The sequence below is a fragment of the Balaenoptera borealis genome (genome assembly GCF_965194805.1).
Source record: "Balaenoptera borealis genome assembly, chromosome: 1".
Classification (NCBI taxonomy): Eukaryota; Metazoa; Chordata; class Mammalia; order Artiodactyla; family Balaenopteridae; genus Balaenoptera; species Balaenoptera borealis.
Window position 1 is genome coordinate 5,804,015 of NC_138860.1, and position 26,576 is coordinate 5,830,590.

The 26,576-nt window shown below is 35.7% G+C and overlaps 1 protein-coding gene across 6 annotated transcripts in view; it reads right to left on the reverse strand.

The window, feature by feature from the left end:
* CFHR5 (complement factor H related 5) overlaps window positions 1-26,576 on the reverse strand; it is a 44,220-nt gene that overhangs the window by 10,200 nt on the left and 7,444 nt on the right. For 4 of the 6 annotated variants that reach the window (XM_082394546.1, XM_082394547.1, XM_082394551.1 and 1 more), the window contains exons 3-11: window positions 25,748-25,924; window positions 20,816-20,998; window positions 18,466-18,642; window positions 15,495-15,671; window positions 14,206-14,388; window positions 13,904-14,083; window positions 12,128-12,304; window positions 4,948-5,130; window positions 2,481-2,663 (exon numbers count right to left, since the gene is read on the reverse strand). In XM_082394546.1, coding sequence (XP_082250672.1) covers window positions 2,481-2,663; window positions 4,948-5,130; window positions 12,128-12,304; window positions 13,904-14,083; window positions 14,206-14,388; window positions 15,495-15,671; window positions 18,466-18,642; window positions 20,816-20,998; window positions 25,748-25,924 — 1,620 coding nt within the window. The remainder of the gene's footprint in view (window positions 1-2,480; window positions 2,664-4,947; window positions 5,131-12,127; window positions 12,305-13,903; window positions 14,084-14,205; window positions 14,389-15,494; window positions 15,672-18,465; window positions 18,643-20,815; window positions 20,999-25,747; window positions 25,925-26,576) is intronic. The other 2 variants (XM_082394549.1, XM_082394550.1) reach the window with 2 other exon arrangements.

Consider the following 26,576-nt stretch of genomic DNA (forward strand, 5'->3'; position numbering starts at 1 on the left):
CACGCTGCTGCAGATGGTGTCTCCATTTCTTCATGGATACGCACAGGTTGTTAATAATACCAATTCCATAAGACTATTGATAGGAATTATGTAGTTTCCATTTCTTGTTATGACAGACAATGTGGCAAAAGAATATCCTTGTACAGATTCTTTTACCCTCGCAGGAGCGCGTGTATAGACTAGTCTTCCAGAAATAAAATAATGATGTCAAAGGATGTGTGTTTTTAAATGTTGAGGCTTATTCCCAAACTGTTCTTCAAAGAGTTTGGCCCACTTTATAATTTCATTAAGAGAGTATGAGAGTACTTAACTCCCCACACCCTTGCCAAGCCTTAGTATGGTTCTTTTTTCCCCTCTTTTGCCTCACTGAACATTGCCACTTCATTAAAATTTTACTTTGGTGTGGATGAGCATTTTTCATGTTGCCATGTTTTTCATTTTTTTGTTTATGTAGTTTGCATATTTTTCTGCTGAGTTTCTGTTATTTCTAGGAATTATTACATGTGAAGGACCTGAGAATTCCCCCCCATAAGTCATTGAGGATTTTTGAAGTTTAACTCCTCTTTCTTTTGGTCTGTATTTCCTTGCTTACAAGTCAAGACCCAAATCTGTCCAAGCAATCTCTTTAAAGTATTTCTTCTCATTCTTATATAACCACATGGTCTTAGTGAACTGATCCTTTAAAACACTGCATCAGAAAACTGTGATTAAAATTTTAATGGCTCCCAACCACACTCAGTAATTGTGAAGCATCCAAAGAAGTCTAGATCTGGCTTTAGAAAAAAATTGTTTCTCCAGAGTTGTCTATCTTGAATCTTCTAGTCTAAGGAAAGCTATTAGATCATTTTCCTTGAATAGTCTAGATGACTATGATGAGGTATTTTATTGTTCTTCAAAGAATTGTTTCTCCTTGCTAGAATGCCCTTCCTGCAAACTCTGTTCGTCTACATGGCATATACTTTTTAGGTTGTAACTTTGGTCTTACCTCTCTCCTGGAAATCTATTTTAATGCCTCTCCCCATGATAATGTCTACCTAATTTCAAACCTCATACTATCTAAAATTTTGCTGCATTTAGTATCTTAGGTAATGGCATCTTCATCTACCTATCAGTTACTCTCACTTAAATCCTAGAAGTTACCTTTGAATCCTAGCTCTTCTTTGCTCTAGCAAAACTGTGCAGATGATACTTTTGCCATATTCTAATTCAACACTTTCTGAGTTTGGTTCCCACATTACTGTAATGACATCCTAGGAAAAGGGACTCACATACGAGTGGCTAATAGCCTAAGGAACAGTGCACATCATAGCAGCACTGAGATCATTAGTGATTACAGAAGGCGAGAGAATGTGGCAGAGTCAGAGTGATAAAGTCCCAAGAATTCAAGGAGCATCTGGTCTAGCCCTGAGGAGTGAGGAGTTGGCAGGATTGAGAACTGTTGCAAGAACATGTCCTTATTAATGTGGTGTCCTTCTTGGGAACAGAAAACAGAAGGACTTTATGAAGTCCTAGCTTTCCCTCACTTAGCCTGGAATAAGCTGGTGTTCATGCTCTTACTGGTGTTCCCATTGTTATTGAGACCCATTCCCTTATATTTTGTCCCTTTCAGTTTGTGAGACCAGTGAAGTCCCTGTTAAACCCTGCCTGTGACTCTCCTTTTCATAGTGTCAACTATGTTTATTGCTCTTAATGCTACAAGATTCCCATGGTTTGGGGGTGATGAATATGTGTATCGGTGGCCTGGTGTAGATGAAGAAGATAGAGTGAAAAGAAGGGAACGTGAAGATTTGGGAAATGACTTGTTAGCCTCTCCAGTTTCTCTACTTTCCTTGTCACAACTCCTGGCAACATGCAAGTAGAAAACCAGGTCAGTAGCAGTCTGCTGAGAGTTCTACCAGGAAGAGCCTTCAGGTTTACAAGTAGAATCTTATATACTGATAAAGGACAACTCCTGGACCAATCTTTCACAAATGATCTCTGCAAAAAACCCTCAGATGTTTATAACGTGAAAATGCTTAGTGGTGTGAGAATATATCCTGTGGTTAAGTAACTTTGGATGTTCAGGGAGTTTTATAATGCACCTTAGCATACGTAGGTCTCTTAAAAATTGATTTATAGTTTTTATTTTTAAAAATTTTAAAATTATTTATTTATTTATTTATTTGGCTGCCCCAGGTCTTAGTTGTGGCACGTGGGATCTAGTTCCCTGACCAGGGATTGAACCTGGGCCCCTGCATTGGGAGCACAGAGTCTTAACAACTGGACCACCAGGGAAGTCCCAAAACTTGATTTATAGTTTTTAAAGAAACTTTTTTCCACTCTGTTTAAAGCAGATTTTTCAAAATTTTCTGTTCTATGTCTACACTTGTTAGACAAGTTTTCGGCTGAATGAAATTTAAGTAAAAATTATCCTACAAAATTAGTGATGAAAATTCTATAAATATCAAATCTCAGACTCTGGAAGAATTTGCAAAACTTACCTATGCACATGGGTGGTTCTGACCACTGTCCATTTCTGCACGTCACATTCGGGGAGCCCCGAAGCTCATAGAAAGACTGGCAACGGTACTCAACTGTCGATCCTGGAGGGTATACTGATAAGGAGAAGGAGGTGATGTCTCCATTGTTAATAGGTGGAGGGGACCCACAGTATTGTGTGGACTCTGGAAAATAACATGCGAGTGTTGAAAAAAATCAGTATATAGTTTAAATGGAATAATACAAAGCTCCATATATCATATCTTCAGTATCTTATGTGATGTCTGAGAGTCCAAATAACTCATTATAGAATTTCTAGCATACAACCTGATGACCAAAAATAATTACAGCACTTTCTTTCACCCTAAAGTAAAACACACAAAAAATAAGTATTAAGTATATATAAGGACATATAAGTATTAAGAATCATTTTTGTTTAAAGCATGATGAACAGGTGAGTAAACCTCTGGTCTATTTCACCCTTCCTCATAAAAATGTTTACTTAAAGAGGAAAGGTAAAAATAAATGACTCCCTTCCCATTTCTATTCTCTGGGGCAACTGTTACTTTATGCAAATAGAACATAGCTATCAGTTATGATCATGAACTTTTAGTTTTACTGAAATGACTTGTAGATAATACTCTTCTGCATTTATTGTTTTGACTCCAAATAATATCATAGGCCTCTTTCTCCGTCAATAAATGTTTCAACTTCATGTGAAGATTGGCTGGAATACGTTCCAATGTACTGATTGATCTCCCTACATAATCACGCAAGCTACAGATACGGAATGACCAAATAAATAATCTTATCACTAATAATTTGTTTTATCTCCTGTTTCATTGAGTTACTGTCTCTTTTCTCAAACCAACTCCTTCATGTGGGCACTAGGTTCCACACCCTTTAAATTAGGCAAAGACCCTGCTCCATTAATTGTCCTCTTTCTTCTGTATCATCTATTTCTCCTCTATTGAATCAGTAACCAACATAGAAACATGCTGGAAATGTCATAACTTAATAAGGTAAAAGCAAAGTCACCAATGACTTTCAGGTAGCTAAATCCACTGTTCAATTATCAGGCAACTTGCCCAGTTCTAAGCAGTCTTTGACACGTTTGATGTCCTGTCAAATAACATTTTAAAATAAGTCTTTTTGACTTATGTCACTGGCATTGCTTCTGGGACACCAGCTTTGATATTGTGATTCATAATAGGAAACAAATTTTGGTCATTTCTGGCACAGAGCTCCCGAAATCCTTGGAATTTCCTAAGTAAGGAGAGCAATAAAGGCACCTTTTGTTATGTCAATGAAGTGATTTTTAGAAAGCCCTTTGGTAACCTAAGGATGGGCTGGTTGCCAGGAGAAGCAACCACGTGATTAGGGGGTTGGAACTTTCAGTCCCATCCTGACCTCCTGGGAGAGTGGAGGGGCTGGAGGTTAAATCCATCACCAATGGCCAATGATTTAATCAATTGTGCCTATGTAATGCAGCCTCCAGAAACCCCCAGAAAGGACAGGGTTCAGAGAGCTTCCAGGTTGGTGAACACATGGAGATGTGGGACGAGGGGGCATGGAGGGGGCATGACCCTGGAGGGGGCATAGCAGCTCTGCACCCCTTTCCCCATACCTTGCCCTGTGCATCTCTTCCATCTGGCTGTTCTGGAGTTATAGCCTTTTATAATAAAATGGTGATCTAGTAAGTAGAATGTTTCTCTGAGTTTGGTGAGCTGCACTAGCAAATTAACGGAACCTAAGGAGAGGGTCATGGGAACCTTCAATCTATACATGGTCGGTCAGAAGCACAGGTGACAACCTGGACGTGCAGCTGGCATCTGAAGTGAGGCCACAGGGAGCAGCCTTGTAAGACTGAGTCCTCAACCTGTGAGATCTGATGCTGCCTCTGGGTAGACAGTGTCAGAATTGAGTCAAATTGTAGGGGACGAGCAGGTGTCAGACACTTGCTTGTAGAATGTGGGGTAACAGCCCCACATTGCAATAGGGTCCTGGAATCATTTTAGCAGCCATCCCTAATTTTTCTCCTACAACCCTGTCTGACTCCTTCTCCTTGCCCAGATCTTCCTCTTATTTAGACATTTGAGCTCTTCACGTGATCCCATCCAGTCCCAAAGCGTTAATATAATCTCTACAGCAGCAATTACCAAATTCATTCCCTAGCCCTGACCACTCTCAAATTGCCCATTCTACATCTTACACTGGATATCGAGTAAATATATTTAATAGAATTGGGTATCCAGTAGATATCTTAAACCTATTTCTTCTATGATCACTGTCAGAGATACCTCTTAGAGAAACAGTTTTAAAAAATGGACAGAATTGGGTAACTAGATGACAATTTAATGCTTCAGAATATTGTGTAACAAATAGGTCATGAGTTTTTTTTCCTATTCTTTAGATAAAGAGGATCAGTAACCTCTTTTTAAATGACATTATTTAGAAATAAACACTAACCGGTACAGCGTGGTAATGACTGCCATAGTCCACTTTTACACACAAGTTCTTTTGCTTCATGAAGTACATAGTTTTCTTTACAGAGAACAGCTACCTTCTCTCCTTCCTGATAATTCACTGTGGTTAGCATATTATGAGCATTAGGTATCTGAGGTGGAGGTGGGCAGAGTTGTTTCTTTTTTCCTATGAAAGATTAAATTATTTGATTAATAAAAGCTAAAGAAAAACAGCTCAACAAGATAACATTTTGGTATAATGGAACATCCAATAACTAACACTCTCTCTCTCTCTTTCTCTCTCTCTCTCTATATATATACATAGTATATGGATGTATGTATTTATGATGCTATAGTAATAACTGTATTTTATGTTAACATAGTTTATGGTTTAAAAAAGCACTTTCATGTTATAGCAATTGATTTAAAATTTCTCAGGTGCCCCGTTCTATCTCCTACTCATTATGCAGTCAGTACTCTTGTGTAATTTTCAAATTAACCCTTTTAATCTTTTTCTAGCTAATCCATATCATTCAAAAAAGTTATGCACATGTGATTCAAACAAGTTAGAACCAAAAAATATATATAAATAGGAACAGTAATGATAGAATCAACTAAGACTTCCCCTTAACAACCTAACCTTTGATCACAATAAAAGATTTTCATGATTTGCATTTTCTTCTAAACGGAACAATGCTTGCTGATGGATGTAATTCGAATGCCTCTGTTTGACTAGGAATTAACTTCTTTTTCGTTGCTTGGCTTGTTCTTAGGGAAACATTTTAAATAATCACCTTGATGCCAGGGCATCATGGTCTGAGCCACAGGCGCGCTACTTGACCAAGGCTCGTAGCAGTGTTTTCCTTCAGCTCATCTCCTCCCCTCCCCGCCCCCGCCAAGGGCAGCGGCTGCTGTCTAGTGGCAACTTCCCTTCAAAATTTTCTTTTCTCTCAGCCCCACCGCACAGCTTGCAGGATCTTAGTTCCCCAACCAGGGACTGAACCCGCGCCCTCGGCCATGAAAGCACGGAGTCCTAACCACTGGACCGCCAGGGAGCCAGGAAATTCCCACTCCCTTCAAAATTATTACAAAGAAAGTATTAGATATGAGTAAAACCAAAGGTCAGTATCAATTAAGCCAAAGCATGCATATTATCTGAATTTTACATTGGATTGTGGTTTATTTTTTCAAGGGAAGGAAGGCACACTAGCATTCTATGGTGCAAATTTTCTCAGCAAAAGCTGTTTCTATGAAAAAACTAGAGAGGTATCTGGGAGCTGGGTCCATTCATGCATTTTCCTATACTCTATGGGATTTGCCCTGTTTATTTATTGGCTTAAGAAATATGTGAATTGAAAGAATTTGATTCCAGTTGCATCATTTTTCTAGTCAAACTTTAATAGGACCAAGTCTTTTATAGTCTGTTTTGGTTCAGTAACTAACTCTGCAAAAGAAGATAAGGATTTGCCTGGTGTTATTGTTATTGTACATTTTTGATTCGCAATGTTTGTCTCATAAACTTGAGGACAAGCTCTGGAGAGCACACGAAAAGAGGATTTCAGACTCATTCAATAGAGAGATGAATCGGTTTATTACCTCATTTATTATGTAGAAGATTTCCTACTTAGATATTTCCTTTCCTCTTTGTTTAGGTATTTTGTATTGACATTAATTCGTTTCTGTTTAGTTGTTCAAATATTTTTATTTAAATAAAAAGTCACAGGGATGAATACTTATTGGGTATCGTCAAAACTTTTAAATGAGCATCAAGCCTGCGCTGCCAATCTTGGGTTGGCAATCACGTGCAGACAACCTCTTAGAGGTCCCAGTGCAGGGAAGTGGGGAGGTTGATGTCGTCTATAATCTCAAACATATAAATCATGATAAAAAAAAAGGGTAAATAAAGTCCCAGCTAATCAAGTTAGATGTTCAGATACCATACAAATATCATTGCTGTTATACTTCAGATAAAAAGAATTGTACATGACGATCTCAGTTGTCCAACTTACTTGCCTTACAGAATTAGGGGCAACGTGGTTGGAAATTTCAACCTAGTGTAGGTAGTCTAGTTGAGACTGAACTGATAGAGGAACCCAGAAACAGGTTCCCATCTTGACTTTGACCAAGTAACTTCTTGGGGCTTTGTATTCCTGATTTGTAAAATAAAGAACTTTATTGTCTTTCTTTAGAACAAATCTGGCAGCTTGTGTGACGAATTTCCCTGTCTCTCTCCACCTACCACCACCACTACTTCTCAAAATTGTTATCTGACTTTCAACTTTCAAGAACTCCTCCTCGGGGATTCCCTGGTGGTTCAGTGGTTAGGACTCGGTACTTTCACTGCCAGGGCTCCGGGTTCAATCCCTCGTCGGGGAACTAAGATCCCCTCAGGCCGCATGGCATGACCAAAAATATAAAAGAAAAAAGAAAAAGAAAATGCCCAATTATTATTAAAAAAAGAAACTCCTCCTCATTTTTTTTTTTTAAACCTCATTCTAGGAGTATAATTTTACTAACTGCAAGTACAACCCTTATGAAAATCAATTTGATGCAATAAATCAAATTTTTATAGTTTTTCATCTAGCTCATATTGAATATTTGGAGATTCTAAATACCACTGTTAATTAATGTGTTCTTGTAAATTTTATAGCAGTTTAAAGTATTAAAATTATCAGTAATCTGACAACAATGGAGGAATGGAACATTGTGTACAGCTTTATATAATATATGAACACATTTCGGTTCTAACGTTAAATGAACAATGCAGGATAGGTATTAATGTACGTGATATGAGAATAGGCTTAATAGTGAAGTACGACTGGGGTAGAATTAGAAAAAACAAAGCCTGTTGCTGCTCCATTTAGGCAGATATGGTTTATTCCAGAGTCACTTGAGTGGCTCTCTCAGACCAACGTAAGGCATTTCCTGCAGAATGAGAGTGGCAGGATATTTTGTTTTTGTCATTTGGCAAACACTACCTTTTTCCCTCAAACGGAGATGAGGGAATGGGGAAGGTAGAGAGGAGAAAAGGGCTGTCAGGAAGTGGACAAATTTACACAAAAATCCCTGGGATTTCCAGGCACCATTGGACCAATAATTCCAACCTCTTTTCCCCAAGATTTTGTGTAGATCTTGTTGAGGTGAAGGAATGACCAAGGAATAGAATATGGAAAGGGAACTCAGGAGGAAGAAAGACGGGCATCCTGACTTCATCTCAACATTGAAGTTCGGGAGAGAGAGTTTCTGGATGCTTTATCTCAGTTTTCCTGCCCTAACCTCAAATTTTAGCAGGGCCCTTGGAAAAGATTGAGAGACGTTTTTTGTTTCGGGGCTCCCAGAAAATTTAACAGTCATGCCAACTTTCACGCCACCTGTAAACCTTCTCTGAAAGTTCTGCTATTTTATTTATATCCATGTATCTGGTGGCTTTCTTAACCTCTCACTGTTCCAAGAAGGATGAAAACAGGGATGTGACTTTTTTTTTTCCTTGGAGAGACATTACTTCCTGGAATTTCATTCATTAGGGTTCTCTGTGTTCTTAGCTCTCTGATGGACTTTTTAAAAAAACCTGTGATTTTATAGTTTATCTTGATTTCTCTTGGTTTTAGGGTATAAGTAACAGTCTCTTCTTTCTTTTCTTAACAAAAACCCCTAAATTTTACAGCTAAAATAAAGTTACTCTTGTGGCATACTTAGTTTCATTATTTTTCCTTCTACCCCTTCACATATGTGTAACTACAGTTCTTATTTTCTAAACACATACTTGTGAATCCATATTTAACATATTTTTAGTGTCTGTGAATTGGGTTTTTTTGGCATCCATAAGAGCTATGCTATAGCATATAATGGGGAAGCTTGCTTTTTTTCTGAAGTATTGTGTTCTGAGATCCGTTTGTATTTGTACATACAAAGCAGAGCATTAAAATAATTAATTTTCTTATTTCCTTTGCCTGGTCTTTCAAGTTCAATTATCCCAAGATTTAAAGTAAGATGACAAACAACTTTTAAAAGACAAGCGATTTTAAATGTCAAGAGATTATAAAAGGTGCTCTACAAGCCTTAAAATACTACTATAAGCATAGGAGGGAAAGAAATGAGTTTTTAGGGGCCAGTAGTGAAGGTTTCTTTAAAAAATGCTATCTGTATGTTATATCATAAGGGAGAGTAGGGGAAACTCCCATTCATCTTAAGCTAAGTGAAAGTAGGAAGCTTCTAGACCACCATTTTCCCCATGGAATTGATGGTACAGGGAATAGTCCCTGACTCACACTTAAGATTAACTGAAGTGTGGGAACATAAACTGGTGCAGCCACTATGGAGAACAGGATGGAGGTTCCTCCAAAAACTAAAAATAGAACTACCATATGATCCAGCAATTTCACTGCTGGGTATATACTTGAAGAAAACAAAAACACTAATTTGAAAAAAGATACATGCCCCACTATGATCATAGCGGCATTATTTACAATAGCCAAGATGTGGAAGCAGCCTAAGTACCCATCAATAGAGGAACGGATAAAGAAGATGTGGTATATATATACAATGGAATACTACTCAGCCGTAAAAAAGAATGAAATTTTTGCCATTTGCAACAACATGGATGGATTTGGAGGGTATAATGCTAAGTGAAATAAGTCAGACAGAGAAAGACAAATACTGTATGTTTTCACTTATGTGTGGAATCTAAAAAATAAAACAAGCAAAGGAATATAACAAACAGAAGCAGAGTCACAGATACAGAGAACAAACTAGTGGTTACGAGTGGGAAGGGGACTGGGGGGAGGGACAAGATAGGGGAAAAGGATTAAGAGGTACAAACTGTTAAGTACAAAATAAAAATAAGATACAAGAATGTGATGTACAGCACAGGGAATATAGCCAATATTTTACAATAATTTTATATGGAGTATAATCTATAAAAATATTGAATCACTCTGTTGTACACCTGAAACAAATATAGTATTATATGTCAACTATACTTCAATTTTTTTAAAAAATGGAGGAACACACACACACGCAAAAGATTAACCAAAGTGGTCTGACTGATAAAACATCTGAAGACATGGCTACACTGGTGACGTCACCCATTACTAAATCTCAGTGGCTAGAATGGTACCCGTGGGGAGGCCTCTACCTGGAAAGTCAGCTGTGGGGAGTGAGAAAAGGTCAGCAGAGAAATGGACATGAAATCCAGGGCTGGCAGAGCTTTTACAAGGTAACTAACCCATGTCAAGGGAGATCTTCAGAAAAAGCATTCTCCCAAGAATCTATAAATGCCCTATGGTATTTTCCTTTTCAATGATGTTTTACATTTCTTTATTTTATTTAAAAAACTTTTAAAAATTTAAAAAATTTTTTGGCCGCGCCGTGCAGCTTGCGGGATCTTAGTTCCCGGACCTGGGATTGAAGCCAGGTCCTTGGCAGTGACAGCTGGGAGTCCTAACTACTGGACCACCAGGGAATTGCCTAAATTTCTTTATTTTAAAAATCGTATTCTCATATTTTCCTATATTTGTATTTTCACCTACTTTTTGGTTGCAGAATGCTTTTTTTCAGACTGCCCACCATTCTTCTTGATTAGAGTAAAATTCGTTAGATCTGCTTAATCTTTTCAAGAATTAGTTTTACTTAATGGATCAGCTGTAAGTAAAATAGTCTATTTCATTCACTTCTGCTTTTATTTTATTATTTCTTTTTCCTCTTAATATCTGGAATGTACATTTTCCCCTAGCTATATATTTATCTAATATATATATATTAGCTAAATATATATCTATATATACACAAGTTTATTTTTTCCAGAAATAATGTGCATTTAAGCCTGTGAATGTCACTCTAAATTTTGGTTACTGCGCACCTCATAGGTTTTACTATGTGCTTTTATAATTATAATATAAATTTAGTATTTTAGTATTTTTAAAATATTTTAGTATTTTAAAATTTAGTATTTTAAATACTATCTCATTAGGTTATTTGGAAGTGAATTATTTCACAAAACGAAGGCTAGGGGAGTAGACAAATTTCATTATTACTTTTAAATATTATTTCTTTGTGGTTATGAAAGTGATCTATAGTGTTTTAATATTGGAAATGTAACAGTGAACAATAACTAGTTAATTTAAGTAAACATTCCATGGGCACATAAAAGGCTTTGAAATTCTTGAAACTCTCAGGACAATATTCACTTCCATATATAAAAATAAAAATATGTTGAAAAAAATATTTAATAAAAATGAAAACATTTTAGTTGTTTTAAACAAATTATAGTTACCTTATCTTCTTGAAATCATTCTTTATTTAAATTTAATAATATATTCCAATTACTTTCTCCCTCACAATTTCTAATGCTATCATACTCTTTTGTTAAGAGTTACTATTTCATCATATATATTTTATATGATCTCTTTCAAAGTATGTCTTTGAGTGGTAAATTCTCTTAGTCTGTCCTATGTTTGAAATTTTCTTTATTTTGTAATCATTAATGGATAATATTGGTATATAGAAAAATTGGTCACCAATTACTTTCTTAAGCACTTTGAAGAAATCGCTCTGTTTTCTTCTGGCTTCCTACTTTGCTGACAAGGAGTCTGTAATCCACCCTCTCCATTTTCTCTATCTTGTTGCTGTTTCTCTGTTAGCTCTCTGTCTTTTTACCTGGTTTATTTTAATCTAATACAGTGTCCATTTATAATTGTGATTTATAACCTTATTATTCAAGTTAAATGATTTGAAAATAGGCCTTCAAAGAATGTGAAACTTATTCTTATGGAAATAATTTTTACATCAGGTACTTTTTTCTTCCCAGCCTACTTTCTGGACTTCTGGTCCAGAATTCACAATATATGTCAATTATCCATCACAGTGTGTAATTTGGGTTTTAGTTGTTTCCTAAAGTCATTGAAGATTGACTTTTTGCTCTATTTTTACAGGTTTTTTTTTTTTTAATGGCTTAGAGAGACTGTAATAGGGTAAAAATGGCATTACTACATCATCTTGACCAGAAATCCAGGGTTCTTAAAGGATAATGTTTGTCTGGAAACAGTGTTATGAGTGGTTTCTAACTTATCTTCAATTTTAAAATTATATGTCACAGTAAATAATTTAATTTTAAAGCATGTCAATTTCAAGAGAATTTTTCTGGTGAAGAAGCAAAGAATCTACAAAATCTTTCAAACAAATCTTACCTATGCAGTCTGGTTCAGGGTCCCATTTCCCGTTGATGCAGACTGTTTGTACGTATGTATCCTTCCCAGTACATTTGTAATTTATTTTGGCATTATGATTAAATTCATGCCTATATGAACTTAATAGTCCTCTTGCATAAAGCCTTGGTTTTTCACACCTCTTAAGTTGGTTTGTTGCTATCAAAAAGGAAAATATCCATACAAGATAAGACTATTAAACAGAAACTAAGCAATCACCTCAATAAAATATCTGAAATACTTATGGTATCATTAAATTATGCTTGATGCGTTTAAGCAATATCTTACAAAATTATTCTTCATTTCATTACATGAGGTAGGCTGTGCTGTCAAAAAAATGAAAAAGAAAGCAAAAAACTGTATCCTGTCTTTGAATGACAAAATAATATGTCAGAAAGTCTTTTGAGAAATGAGAGTGCAAGATGGATTCCTCGGGTCCAGGGTTTTGACTGAAGGACAGTCCTTTTGGAGTTACATTCAAATATTTTCAAAGCATTTAAATAATAAAAAGAGGTGATGCACAAGTATGTCTGTGGGAGTAAGTATAGTATTAATAAGGAGAGATAAATCTGGATGTTCTTTGAGGTTCAATCACTCCCACATTTCAGAAGCTTAGCAAAGACCCACAGTCCCATGCTCCAGGGAGAATTTCCCTGATAACACTATCCACCCTCCAAACATGCATTTCCAATAGGCTCCTGCTTGTTGAGGTGGTTTTTATTGTTACATCTCTCCCCTTTTGTCCACAAATATATAGATTGTTATGGAACCTTCCCCTTAGTGTGTCAAAGGATGGGATAATGAGACATGGAGGGTTCTGCTACTTCTCTGCTGATAAGTGGTTTTTCTCCAACAATTCCTACTTTAAATGTACAGCATGTGACGCTGGTGATTGGATGTCTGCATCCCCCTTCTACGATCGGTGACCATGAACAGCTTACACCTTCCTGGGGGTGGGAGACATTTCCTCCCAGTGAGTCATCACAGACTGCCAGTGACCAGGTGTCTGCCAGGCTCAAAGGGGTGCAACAGCTAAACTTTTCATCCCCAGAAGTAGGTCAGTTGATGATCCAAAAGTCTAGGAGATGGGGAAAAGGAGTGGCTCTGGGTTGTCTACTTTAGAATCTGGAAGAAGAACAGCAGCAGAGAGTCTTGCTAGTTTTTAAAGCTCAAAATTAAAGGCTTTAATATATTGGGGTTGCTGGAAATGGGACAAAAGAGGCCACTATCTGACCTTATCAGGAAAAAACTGGCAAATACTTACGCATTATGGCTGGAAGTCCAAGGACTGCTGGAACGCAAGGGGAAAGAGCAGAGCACAAGGCAGATAGACTGATAGAAAAACCTGGAATAAATCTTATGACTTCTGTGGAGGAAACGTATAAACAAGCCCCCTGTATTGGGAGCACGGAGTCTTAACCACTGGACCCGTGCTCCCAGTGCAGGGGGCATGGGTTCGGTCCCTGGTTGGGGAACTAAGATCCCACCTGGCACGGTCAAAAAAAAAAAAAAAAAAGCAGAGGTCCAAATGTTCTTGATTCACAGAGCCCTTAGTGTCTCAGTAATCTTGCACAGTATCCATAGATCAAAGGAAATCCTTAACCATTCAGTTTATTAAGTAATAAGGAGCAAACAACAAGTGTCTTACATCCTAACAATTTAATACCTGGTGGGCACCAGCACGTGCTGCTATAAATATATTTATTGATTTAAAAAGTTATAAACAATCACATATAAAATTGAGAAATGCATTCTCACCAACACACTTAGGAAGCTCAGTCCACATTCCACCAATACAAGTAATTGTATTATTTCCAATCACTGTATATGTATTTCTGCAATTCAACACCACTGAAACTCCATGTCGATAGGGAGGGACAGAGGGCTGGCCAAAGCCATTCTCAAGTTCAGGTATAAATCCACATGTTTTCCCTGGTTCTAAGAAAACATCATAAAAGATATGTTTAGCTTTAAAATATTTTATATCTTTTTACATATGTATTTATATATAAGTACAAAGCAAAAGTAACTCTTCTGTTTAAACATAAATATCTATTTACCAACACAGGTGGGCAAAGTTGTCCATTCTCCATCCATACATTGTATTTTCTTAGGTCCCTTCATTAGAAAATTAGGATTGCAATTATATTCCACCATTTCACCGTGTTCATACTTTTCTTGTTTTATGCCCTTGATTTTCCCATTGGGGAGTTGAGGAGGTTGACCACATGACTGTACTTGCCCTATAATAAAATAAACTTTGTAAATAATGCTTACATGGTCTTATAAATATGGCAAAATGTGGAGTTACTATTTTGGTTGATCTGGAACTAAATTACATTTATACTACATTCCTATTTTTTTTCAGGTTTGTTTTTACTGTGTATATAGTTCATTGTCTATTATTTTTCTCAAATTTTGACATTTTAGTATGAATAATTTTGAACAAATTAACGAAGAAAAATGCATAATAAACACATATATTGATCATCTAGGTATATAAATATTACATTTTTCCCAATTTGCTTATTTTTTTGTGAAGTAATTTAAAATAAATGATAAACAGTGAGATTTTACTTCTAAATTCTTTGGAATATCTATCTAAGAAATAAGGACATTTACCTACATTCATAAAACATCTTATTACATTTCTTCAAACTAGCAATAATTTTTTAGTACAATCTTATATTCTTTCTAAATCCAAATATCCTGGTTTTCCCCTAACCACAATATTTTGCAGGTTATTTATTACATAGCCAGGATATTAAGTTGCACGCTTAAAGATTTTAAAGTAGGTCAATAATCTGTATATTATACAAAAGTTAATAAGTATCAAATGTGTGGTATGATATACACATACAATTATAGTTTTTATTAAGTAATATCTATAAACACCTACAACAATTTGATCAAATAATGTCAACTGAAACAAGTTACAAATTATCATTGTTTTAAATTGAATAACACATATTTACAATGATTTGGTTATTTCCTTAATTATTTAATAGAAATATATCAAGGCCCACGCAATATTTTTTAAAGTATATATTTTTAACGAGATTAAGGGGAAAACACCTTAGCACTTCTTAATCCCAGCCACTATATTTTGATCTATAAAATCCCATTATATATTTCAAAACTCAGAGGTAGAATTACCCCTTGATAAAAAAAAAATTAAATAATCTATGCAACTCAATTACTATGGCCTATCACCCCTCCTCCTTCTCAGTTAAAATATCACCTTTGACATTTTTTGCAGTTTGTCAATTACAGATATGAGTCAATAAAATACATAGATTTAATATAAAAATCTAATTCTTGTTTCATCAATTCTAAAATAAATATTGACCTTTGCATGTTGGAAAATTAGGTGACCATCCAAATTGGTAACATTGAACTGAATCCGGCCCAACTCTTCTAAGTCTTTGTCTGCAGGAGAATTTCAACACGTCTCCAACTTTGTATTTTTCTTGTTTTGGATGAGCATCTACATTTGCTTCCAAAAATGGAAGATGACATTCTATTTCTAAAGATAAAATTAAAGTAAATGAATATATGTGAAATAATCATTGCAAAAATGAATTTAACATCTGCTGTATAAAAATAAGATTCAGGGGGCTTCATATACAGAGCAGCATATATTCTTGCCTTTAAAAAAATATTTGCATCCAACAAATATGTGTAAGACCCCTTAGAAAAGTTAGGAAATTGAGTAGAAAGGTAAAATTTGTATGACAATCTCTTCAGGATTGTAATAGACAAGTTCTGAGAAGTTACTTATAAAATAAATTATTCACTTTGTTTAGTTAACAATAAAATTTAATAACTTTTATAATTTGTTTATAAAATAGAATAGGAATAATTTTCACAATCAAAGCACATGAAAAGCCTTCTTTCCAGTAATAAAAATTAAAGCACAACGTATTTAATTACATTTTCTCATTAAAAATGATAGTTATGTTTAGAAAGTAGATAACTGGAATGCTTGAATAAGACATAGAAATTTTAAGTAGGAGGGAGCATTAAAAAGCAATTCTTAATTTTATAAACAAGGAACTAAATATCAAAAACACGTGGCTCAGTTGTCTCTAGATTTCTGAATCTTTCCATTATATCCAACTGTATCACCTGTAAAAAATTAACAGAAACCTCAATTCAATAAAGTCAGGAGACCAGAAGGGGGAGCTCTCACACCCTGTGATCATAACAGAGCCCAACAGGAAGAAGAAAGACTTTTCTTTCCTGCAAGGACTCAGCCAATGAAAAGCCATTGTTTACATAGTCTTCCTGACTTCCTTTTCTGCTCTGTAGCAGAGGTCTCCTTCCCTTGCCATGCAGGGACTTGCGCGTGGCTCTTCATGGTTGCAGACCCCAAGCTGCAATTCTCTGCTGATCCCAAATAAACTCATTGCTGGAGAAATAACTGACAGTCCATTTATTTCAGGTCAACCTAGTATGTTTGTAAAAACTAGAACATTATGGATACCTTCTGATTCAATTAGAAATGGATGTATAAATGAATATATGTGTGTATCTTTCTCATTTGACCTTCTGTTATTAAAGATTCATTTATAAAATAATATATTGAAATTCACATGTGAAAATATAAATGACAATCAAGACAAAATAAACACTCTCAATAGATCAGGCACACATCAAAAAAGTGCAATGAGATATTTTCTAATTAAATAATCTCAGAAATATTATCTAAACTACTCAGTTTTATGTATCGTTATTGGCAATTTAATGGTTTAATAACAGTTTATTTATGCATATCCCTCTGGAATGCAACTCACTCAGCTTCTATAAAATTTGCATCCTTGTATCTGTATTTTATTCCAATATTTTGCACAACAATTCTTTACTGATTGTTTACATTATTTTTCTTATCCAATTGGAAAAAAAGTTCCATTGAAAATACTTGATCTTGGATGATACAGAATTTTCCAGCTTGTTTATTCACATAAAGTTATTATATGATGCTGTAGACGGAATAATGGCCCCCAAAGATGTCCATATCCTAGTCTCTGAAACTTGCAAATGTGTTACCTTACATGGAAAACAAACTTTGCAGATGTAATTAAGGTGAAGACCTTGAGAAAGAGAGATTATTCTGAATTACCTGTGCAGTGGTGGGTCCAACGTAATCACAAGGGTCTTTATAAGAGAGAGGAGGGTCAGAATCAAAGTAGAAAATGTGACAACAGAACCAGAGGTTGAAGTGATTTGAGGAAGCGGCCATGAGCCAAAAAATGCAAATAGCTTAGAGAAGTGGTAAAAGGCAAGGAGACAGATTCTTTCCAGAAGGAACCTTGATCTGACACATTTTACGTAAATGCATACACCTTACCAGAGCAAGCATTCTTTTTTTTTTTTTAACTTTTTATTTTATATTGAAGTATAGTTGATTAACAATGTTGGCTAGTTTCAGGTGTACAGCAAAGTGATTCAGTTCTACATATACATGTATCTATTCTTTTTCAAATTCTTTTCCCAATTAGGTTGTTACAGGATATTAAGCAGAGTTCCCTGTGCTCTACAGTAGGTCCTTGTTGGTTATCCATTTTAAATATAGCAGTGTGTACATGTCAATCCCAAACTCCCTAACTATCCCTTCCCCCCACCCTTCCCCGCTGGTCACCATAAGTTCGTTCTCTAAGTCTGTGAGTCTGTTTCTGAGTTTCCTTAAGAAACTAAAACTAGAGCTACCATATGATTCTGTAATCCCACTCCTGGGCATATATCTGGAGAAAAACATGGTCCGAAAGGATACACGCACCCCAATGTTCATTGCAGTGCTGTTTACAATACCCAAGACAAGGAAGCAACCTAAATGTCCATCAACAGAAGAATGGATAAAGAATATGTGGTACATACGTACAATGGAATACTATTCAGCCATTAAGAAGAATGAAATAATGCCATTTGTAGCAACGTGGATGGACCTAGAGATTGTCATACTGAGTGAAGTAAGTCAGACAGAGAAAGAGAAATATCGTGTGATATCGCTTATATGTGGAATCTAAAAAAAAAAAAAGATACAAATGAACTTATTTACATGACACCTTGATTTCAGGACACGGACCTCCAAAACTCTAAGATAATCCGTTTGTGTACGGCATGCAAGCAACCTTATTCTGAGTGGGCTAAGTGCTTTGCAAAGATCTGTTATTATATCGTATTTTACTTTGGCTTCTTAAAGCTATGTGGACATACCTTGAATTTTGACGATTGCTACTTAGGAAACATCTTTCTAGAAAGCCTACCAAAAAGAAACCCATCAAGAATTGTTTTTATTTTCTAGATAAACAAGTACTTACCATGGCATGTGGGCAAATGGGACCAGCCGTCTTCACCACACACTGTGGAACCTGTGGTGCGTCCATCCCGGTTCTCATAGCCCTCGTGGCATTCGTAGTCCAGCCTGTCGTTGAGCTTAAACCACGTGTCCTTACCTTTGCTTCTGGCATTCACGAATACCGGCCTATCACAGGACTCTGAGGCAAATAAAAAATCAGAATTTTATTTCTACTGTCAACCCCAAGCACACAACCAGCCAATGATAACATTTAACAATCATTATGTCTTAATAAATAAATGACCTTATAGAAAACATCATTACTAATAATTTAATAAAAATTAATTTTAGTTACATTTTCCTTATCTATCCATTCTTGGATAAAATACACCAAGTCTTTGGTAAAAAATACATATATATATGTAGTTCTATCATCTATCTATAGTATATATTCTAACAGTAATGCACTAAATAGCAGGCAGCATATATACATATCTACACACACACACACACACACACACACACACACATCGTGACAGGAAACATTAGTTCTCTGGATAAGATACTATGTAGTTTACTGCCCACCGACAGCCATAGTGCAAGTTCTCAGAGCCCGTGTCCCTAATCCATCAGGTCCCGATGAACCAGATGCAAAGGCAGCCTGATGTTATCCTGCCCATGCAATGGCTTTGCACCATAGGAAAGGAACCTCAACATTATTAGACTTGAGCTCTTATAAGGTAGCTGGCATATTCATCTATTCTCCTCTCAGTAGAGAAAGGGAAAGAGAACTCTCCTCTGGAAGTTATGAACATCTAAAACAGACACCTGTGGCCTTAAAAGACACCAGGCTGCTACAGCCCCGCAAACTCTCTGTCCCGAGCCGCCCTGCTGTGCTGGAAGTACCCCTCAGATGTGTGTGAATCTTCCTTTCTGAGTCCCCTCTGCCCCAGGAGCTCCCTTGTTTTCTTTCCCCTCTGGGTGCAGCCACGCACTGCTGTCTCTGGAAAGTTCTCCTGCTCTGAGGGACTTTCCTGGCATCCCCCTATCCCCATGGCACCCAAGTAAAGCTCACGGTGTGCAACTGCCACCCCGAGGTCATGTCTTTGTCCTCAGTGAGCCTCAGAATCACCTAACTCTTCACAATGACATAAATAGCATTTTTGGACTGTGCTATTTTCACTTTGAAGCCTGTCTATAGATGGGGGAAGCAACAGAAAAAAATTTTTTTCCAGACTCCGGAATAACAGTTTCTGTGTTTATGTGTTCAGATAGATTTTCAGTTACAGTTAAACAATAATACAGTAAGTATCTGAAAGAGTTGTATTCAGATACATAAGTACATATACTAATAGAAAGAATTTTCTCTTCTGTAGTTTGTGATAGATTATTCCTCCTAATTTTAGTAAAAGTAAAGAATACACACTTGGCTTTTAGAACTCCATAAACTGAGGATATTATAAGAAAAGATTTTATACCTCTTCTTTACTAAGAATCTATGAAAAGAACAGAAATTAAAAGAAAGAATAAGAAGTAGAAGAAGATATAGTAGAAGTAGAAGTTGAAGTTTCTGAAAATATGACTGAGTAAAACTTAGATAATAATACACCTACGACATCAATTTTAGGATGTCTGCATTAAGAAAGAGAATAAAATATCCCTGTATAACTTCAAATCCTGCCAAATTTAAGATTTTTTCCATGCCTCTTAACTTGATTAAAGAGTACAGATTTAGCACTTTCTTTTTTCCCTAAGAAAAACTATAAAAATCAGAAATCCATTGGGTGTAAGTTTCCCAGAAACAAGAGCCTGCCACCCACCCATACGTCTCAAATATTCACAAATTATAAGAATTTCTAGACCTGTTCCTTCTCTGCAGCATCAGATTATGGATTGAAAAGAGCTTAGTATTAGTGTCCTTTGAACGCTGCACCGCGGATGCAGCTTATTCCCTAGACTCACAACTTGTATTAAAAGGAACAAGAAATCAACTACAGGAGACTGAGAATTTGAAAATGCTGAAGATAAGTGCATAAAGATCTTAGTCTCAAGTAAATTAAGCTGTGCCTGAAGCTCTGTAAACCTAATTAGTTTTCTTTCCATTTTTAAAATAATGGCATTTCTTCTAGGAAAAAAAACAACAACTCAAGAGAAGGATTATCTCCTTTGAAGAGATGGAAAAACATAACCAAGGAAGTTAAATCAATCTGGCATAGGAGTATAATGTACTTTATTAATACATTTTTTTAAAACGAGTTTGACATCATTTTTTATGGTGTCACCTAATCCCTGAAGAAGGAAAAAAAATAGCTGAAGTAAACTTTCATGTTGCAGGTTCAGAAAAATGCATAGGAAAATATAAAATTACTTACTAATACAAATTGGTTGAATTGACCATCCACCTTGCAAACACTGAACTGTCCCTGACGTTTTTCCATCTGCTGTTGCATATCCTGGTTTACATTTATATTGTGTTTCTCTATTTATGGGATAAGCATATTCTGATTCAGACAAAAACCCATTTCCAACTACAATATCAGTTTTTAAACATTTTTCTGAAAAAAAACCATGGAAAATATAAGTATTTGTTAAAATTTTTCATGATAAATCAATGAATACAACTATAAAAAGAAAAAAGTAAGCCGCATGCCAGGAAAACTACAGCTTAGAATTATCCTTGCAGTCCACACTTTTAGTTTGTTAAAAATAAACTAGCTATAAAGTCTCAAAGAAAATATTCTAGGAAACTATATAAAATATTTTACATAGAATAAGGCAAATCATAAATAACTGTGTTGTTCTTGAAAAAGCAAGCAAAGAACTCTTGCCAGTAGAGTTTTGGTTTGCAAAAGAGAAATTTGATTCAGTAATTTAATAATTCCCTATAAAGAATTATGGGTGATTTGCAATAAACTGGGCCCCTTGCTTAAGTTTTTACACTGGTTTGGACTTCTTAGTGGTCAGAATTCACTTAGCTCGAGTCTCAGAGCAGGTCCTGTATCAGATCAGAAGTGGCACTGAATTCGTAACTGGGGAACCAAATACTACATAATAAATAGTAAAGCAGTTGTCTCTTGAAGTTTGGGATATGTTGAGACAGGACAATGAGAACAGGGAAAATGAGGCTGTGGATAGCTCCTCTGAGGCCAGGTTTTTACTCAGGTAGACTTTCCATTCCTTTAGTTTTTAAGGAGTAGGATTCTGTGATTTCATATGCTCATTGTTTTTATTGTAAATGACTGTGGTAGGCTGAACAGTGGCCCCCAAAGAGGTCCACATTCTAATCCCCAGAACCCGTGAACTTTACAAACAGCAAAAGAATTTTGCAGCTGTGATCCAGTTGAGGATCTGGAGATGGGGCAGTTTTCCTGGGTTATCCAGGTGGGCCTGATGTAATCACAATGGTCCTCGTAAGAGGGATGCAAGAGGGGTCAAAGTCATACAGAAGATGATGTGATGGTGGAGAGAGAGGGACAGGGAGAAAAATATTTGAAGATGTTAAACTACTGGCTTTGAAGATGGAGGAAGGGGCCGTAAACCAAGGAAAGCAGGTGACCTCTGGCAGCTGGAAAAAGTATGGAAACAGAGTCTTCCCCAGAGGTATCAGGAGAAGCCAGCCCTGCTTACACCTTGACTTTAGCCCAGAGAAACTGGTTTTGGATTTCTGGGCTCCAGAACTGTAAGAAAATAGATTTGTGTTGTTTTAAGCCACCAAGTTTGTGGCAATCTGTTACAGCAGCCATAGGAAACCAATACAATGACAAACAAATTGTGAAGCACCATTGTTTAGAGTTTTACAATTAGATAAATTGGTTTTAAAGTTTGCCTTTAAATACTCTATCAATTTAATTATAGCCTATAAAGATAGCATCACACATGATCACAAATGACCTCTGACCTTTTCAGCAAGAATATGGGAGCTATACTGAAAATCATTTTGATCCTTGAAGCCCATATGACTTTCACTAAAATAGCAGAAACTTCAGAATCTTAGACTTTGTTCATTTTTGAAAATTTTTTTCAGAAACATTCTTAAGTTACATACAATTGTGTATCAATAAATAAAGAAGAGGTAAATTAGCAGGTAGAGCAGATACAGTGGTCTCCTAATTTTAAATAATTGGGAACTGATAGAACACTTTAGAGATGTCTATGAACATTTAATAACTCAACAAATGGCCAAAATAATACTGTTCAAACGTAGTATTGTGATCTGATGATAAAAATAAGCATCAAGTTGTTTTTATCAAATAATATAAAAAGTTATGGTAAAAAGAGGATGCGACAGAGTATAGAAAATGTCAAATGTAGTCCTTAAGATGAATTTGTGAGTTGGTAACATTGATACATAAAGTAGAAACAATTCATAAAATAGTTTTTGTTTGTCTGAACCTATGAAAATTACCATAAGAGAGAAATCACTATATCTACATATATATGTAGATATGTGTATATATATATATGTATATGTATAAATGGTCAGATAGATAGACGTAATAGACTGATTATTGTACCAGGGCTTCAATGGGTTTTGCACATATTTTGTTTTATATAACTTCAGGGGCTGTCTTCTACATAACTTGAGTAACTGAATGCAGGTACCTGTTTTGGAAGGTAAGCTAATATTGCTTCATGTTGACTGCCTGCACTGGTAGTGACCTTACTATGCTAAGAAAACAAAACCAAAGATAATTTGTTACTGCAAGAAAATCAGTGGTATTTGAAAAGAGTTTGATATGATGAAAGGACTTCCTTGAAAATTCATTTGCTATATTTAAGAAAATGTTAGTGTGAGACATGGTTTTCTTCACTTTTGCAGGTTCTAATAATGGCATGAAGCTGCTTAAATACAAATGATATGATTTTCAAAAATGTGCTTTCTTTCTAAGACAATGGCATTAAGAGAAAACCCAATACATGTGATTTACAATGTTGTTATTATTGCCACAAAATTTAAATGCATGTATCATGATTAATTTAATGAAAGGATTAATGATTTTGTCAGCATTTCCACAGCCTATTTTGGGGAACAAAAGGTGTGCGAACTTCAGGAAAGGTTTAGTACCCTTGTTCTAGATATTTATTTCTTTTTCTCTATTCTTTCCTCATAGTCCTCTTAACTGGTTTTTCATCTTCCTGTATCTTTCTCCACTATTTCATTATCCAGTCTTTTTTATTTCCTCCATTGCCACTTGAATCCTCCTTTTTAAAAAAGCCGTTTCTCACTAAATATTTGTCAATAAATCTAACACAGTTGGTATAAAATATGAGCTTCCACCACAGGTGGGAAAAGCTTAGAGATTTAAATAAAGAAAAATCTTTCAGGTTTTAGTCATTGTTACTGAGAGAGCAGTGGGAGGGACCTACTGGTTTAACATTCTCATTTTACAGATGAGCAACCTTAGCTCAAATAGGTGGTCATTTACTCATGGACACAAAGGTAACGTTTCTCAGAACCGGTGCTGGAGTCCACTTGCCCTGGAACGTCATTGACCCTCCACGGTGTTCTGAATACACCACCCGACCTTGGATCCACAGTGTTTTGCTGGGTACCTCCGCTTGGGAGACCCTTGACTTCCTGCTTTTACTCTGCTAAACTCAGAATGTCCTCTTGTATTCGTGGAATATTTAGCAACAGGCAGAAAGAGAAGGCGCCAATTTTCAGATGAGAGATTGAAAGATAAGTTGCTATGCTTCTTGTCTGAATGCAAAATACACTAAATTTTGAAGCAGGCTAATTTTGGCTACTTAGTTTCTAAGTACTATTACCCATTAAAAGGAACTAGGACTCATTGGAGATGTGGCTGATCCCAGTTCTGGGTCAGGGTGAGTATGAATTAAACCTGGGATGCTTTTTGTGCCACAAAACAACAGAATTGTTCAAAGGCAAATGGAGTCTTACAAAATGTACTCAGGACCCAGCTTGGGTGGGTTACCACTGCTCAGATGGAGTTGTCAGGCTCCTGAAATTCAGTTGCTGGGCTGGCAGTTGCCATCACCCCCCAAAAAGAAGAGAGCTTGTTCTAGAGATGGAGAAGACAATAAAATATTTGTACCATAACTGAAGCCTATACATCATGAACCCTGTTCAACCACTGGACATTTCAGATACGATGTCAATAAATTCATTCTTTTACTTTTTTTGGCAAATACTGGTCATGTTTAAGCCCTTTGTAATTGAAAGAAACCATGGCCTCACTGGTAACTGAGAGACTGTTGTCATTCAAGCTGCTTTAATAAGACTCTGTTTTCTAAAGGTTTAAATATTGAAGATGTGGAATAATTTTGATAACATAATTGTTTTGTTAAAAAAGCATACCAGAAGACTCCACTTCCCGGCAAGATGGAGTAGCTGGTATCAGCATCCCCTCCCACTGGTTAAAAAGTTAGAAAACTGTAAAAAATATATTTCTGGAAAACTGGAAACTGGGCAGTGCAGGCCCGTGATGGCCAAGAAAAGTCGGGTAAACAAAATCCAAACCCCAAAGCATATCTGTGAGTGTCCCAGCTCCCAGGCAGGGAGAAGCCAGGCAGGGTCCTGTGGTTTTTCTGAGAAGAGCAAGATAAGAGTTTTGGAGGCCAGGGTGGCTAGAATTCACAGGGCAGAGTAACAAAGAATGGGCGTTATGATGAGAAACAGCTAGAGACGTTTTTATGTCTCCTCGAATCTCTGGTTGAATACTAAACTGTGCAGGCATAGAGTTAAGAATGATTACAGGAAGCTAGAAAGATAATTATAAGAGTTCACACAGGTCTGGGAGATGCCGTCATATTATAAAGTTTCCAAAGGAATTGTTTTCCAGATTTTAAGCCACTGACAAATAGAAATAACTCTCACAAGTGCAAAATTTTTAAAGCATAGAAATTGATTGCTTATTGAATCAAGCATGTGAATTTAATATTAACACAAAAGGTTAATTATTAAAAACTGTCTTAGCTTTAAGACATTTTAACTGGTATTGGATTTTTTCCCTTTAATATTCTACTTTTGTAGTTGTTTACTTTCAACTAACATGACCATTTTAATGTACTGTAAACAATAAATGGGTGTTACTTTAACATAAAGTACTATCTTCAAGTGTTTGTATTCTTGTCTAATATTTCTTTTTATTACATACATTTGATTTGTGTAGGCAGGCAAGTTGTTATTTGTACAATCATTCAGAGACAATTGGAACTAAAAAACAAATGCGTAATGATAAAAGCAAGTGGTGAAATCTATATTTAACCCCTGACAATAGATTTATTTCTTTTTAAAAAATCACGACATATTCCAGGATCTAAGAAGTCAGCATTTTACTTACTGGTGGATATGCATTCAGGAGGGGAGGACCAGCCACCTTCTGCACATGCAATGATGCTCTGATTATTTGGGAGGCTGTAGCCTTTATCACAGGCAATTTGAACAGTGTCGCCTTCCAGGTGTGTTTGTCCTGAAGATGTAGAACGACCGTTTTCCACAAAAGGAAAGAAACACAGTCCTAGGGACCAAAAGTTGTTCAATGTACCAGATGGAAGTGGTAAAACAATAGTAAAATACATTTGCATTTTACAATCTTTTTTTAAATGGAAAAATTTCAAAGCTAAAATTAAAATATGAAAATAAAATTTTAAAAGAATTTAGATTATACTACTATATGAATGAAATATATACTTTTCATATATATTTCATATACAAAAGGAAATGAACATTTCATTCTGTTTTTCTATGGTTTTTATAATAAAATATTTTATTTTTATAAATGTTTTTAGGTATAAACAATATCTTAATATATCTATTTTTCTCTTAATTCTCATAAATGTTTCTTACAGAAAAAACATTATTATCTCCTTTGTTGGCTCATTTATTCTGCTCCCCCATTGTTTTTCTCTTTTAATACACTTATTACCTCCGGAGTATGCTCTTCACATTTATTGAAGGGTTAATACAGACATAATTTTAAGGGCAAAAGAAGTGATTTATGGAAAATGTAAAAGCGTAGATACTAAAACTTATGTAATCCTTGCAATATTCAAGAGAATAGTCCATTTCAAAAGAGAATGTATATGCACAATGACTGTTTTTTAAAGAGAAACTATGACCGGGCTGATTCCAAATGAATATTAGGAAATAAATATTAGGAGTGAAATATA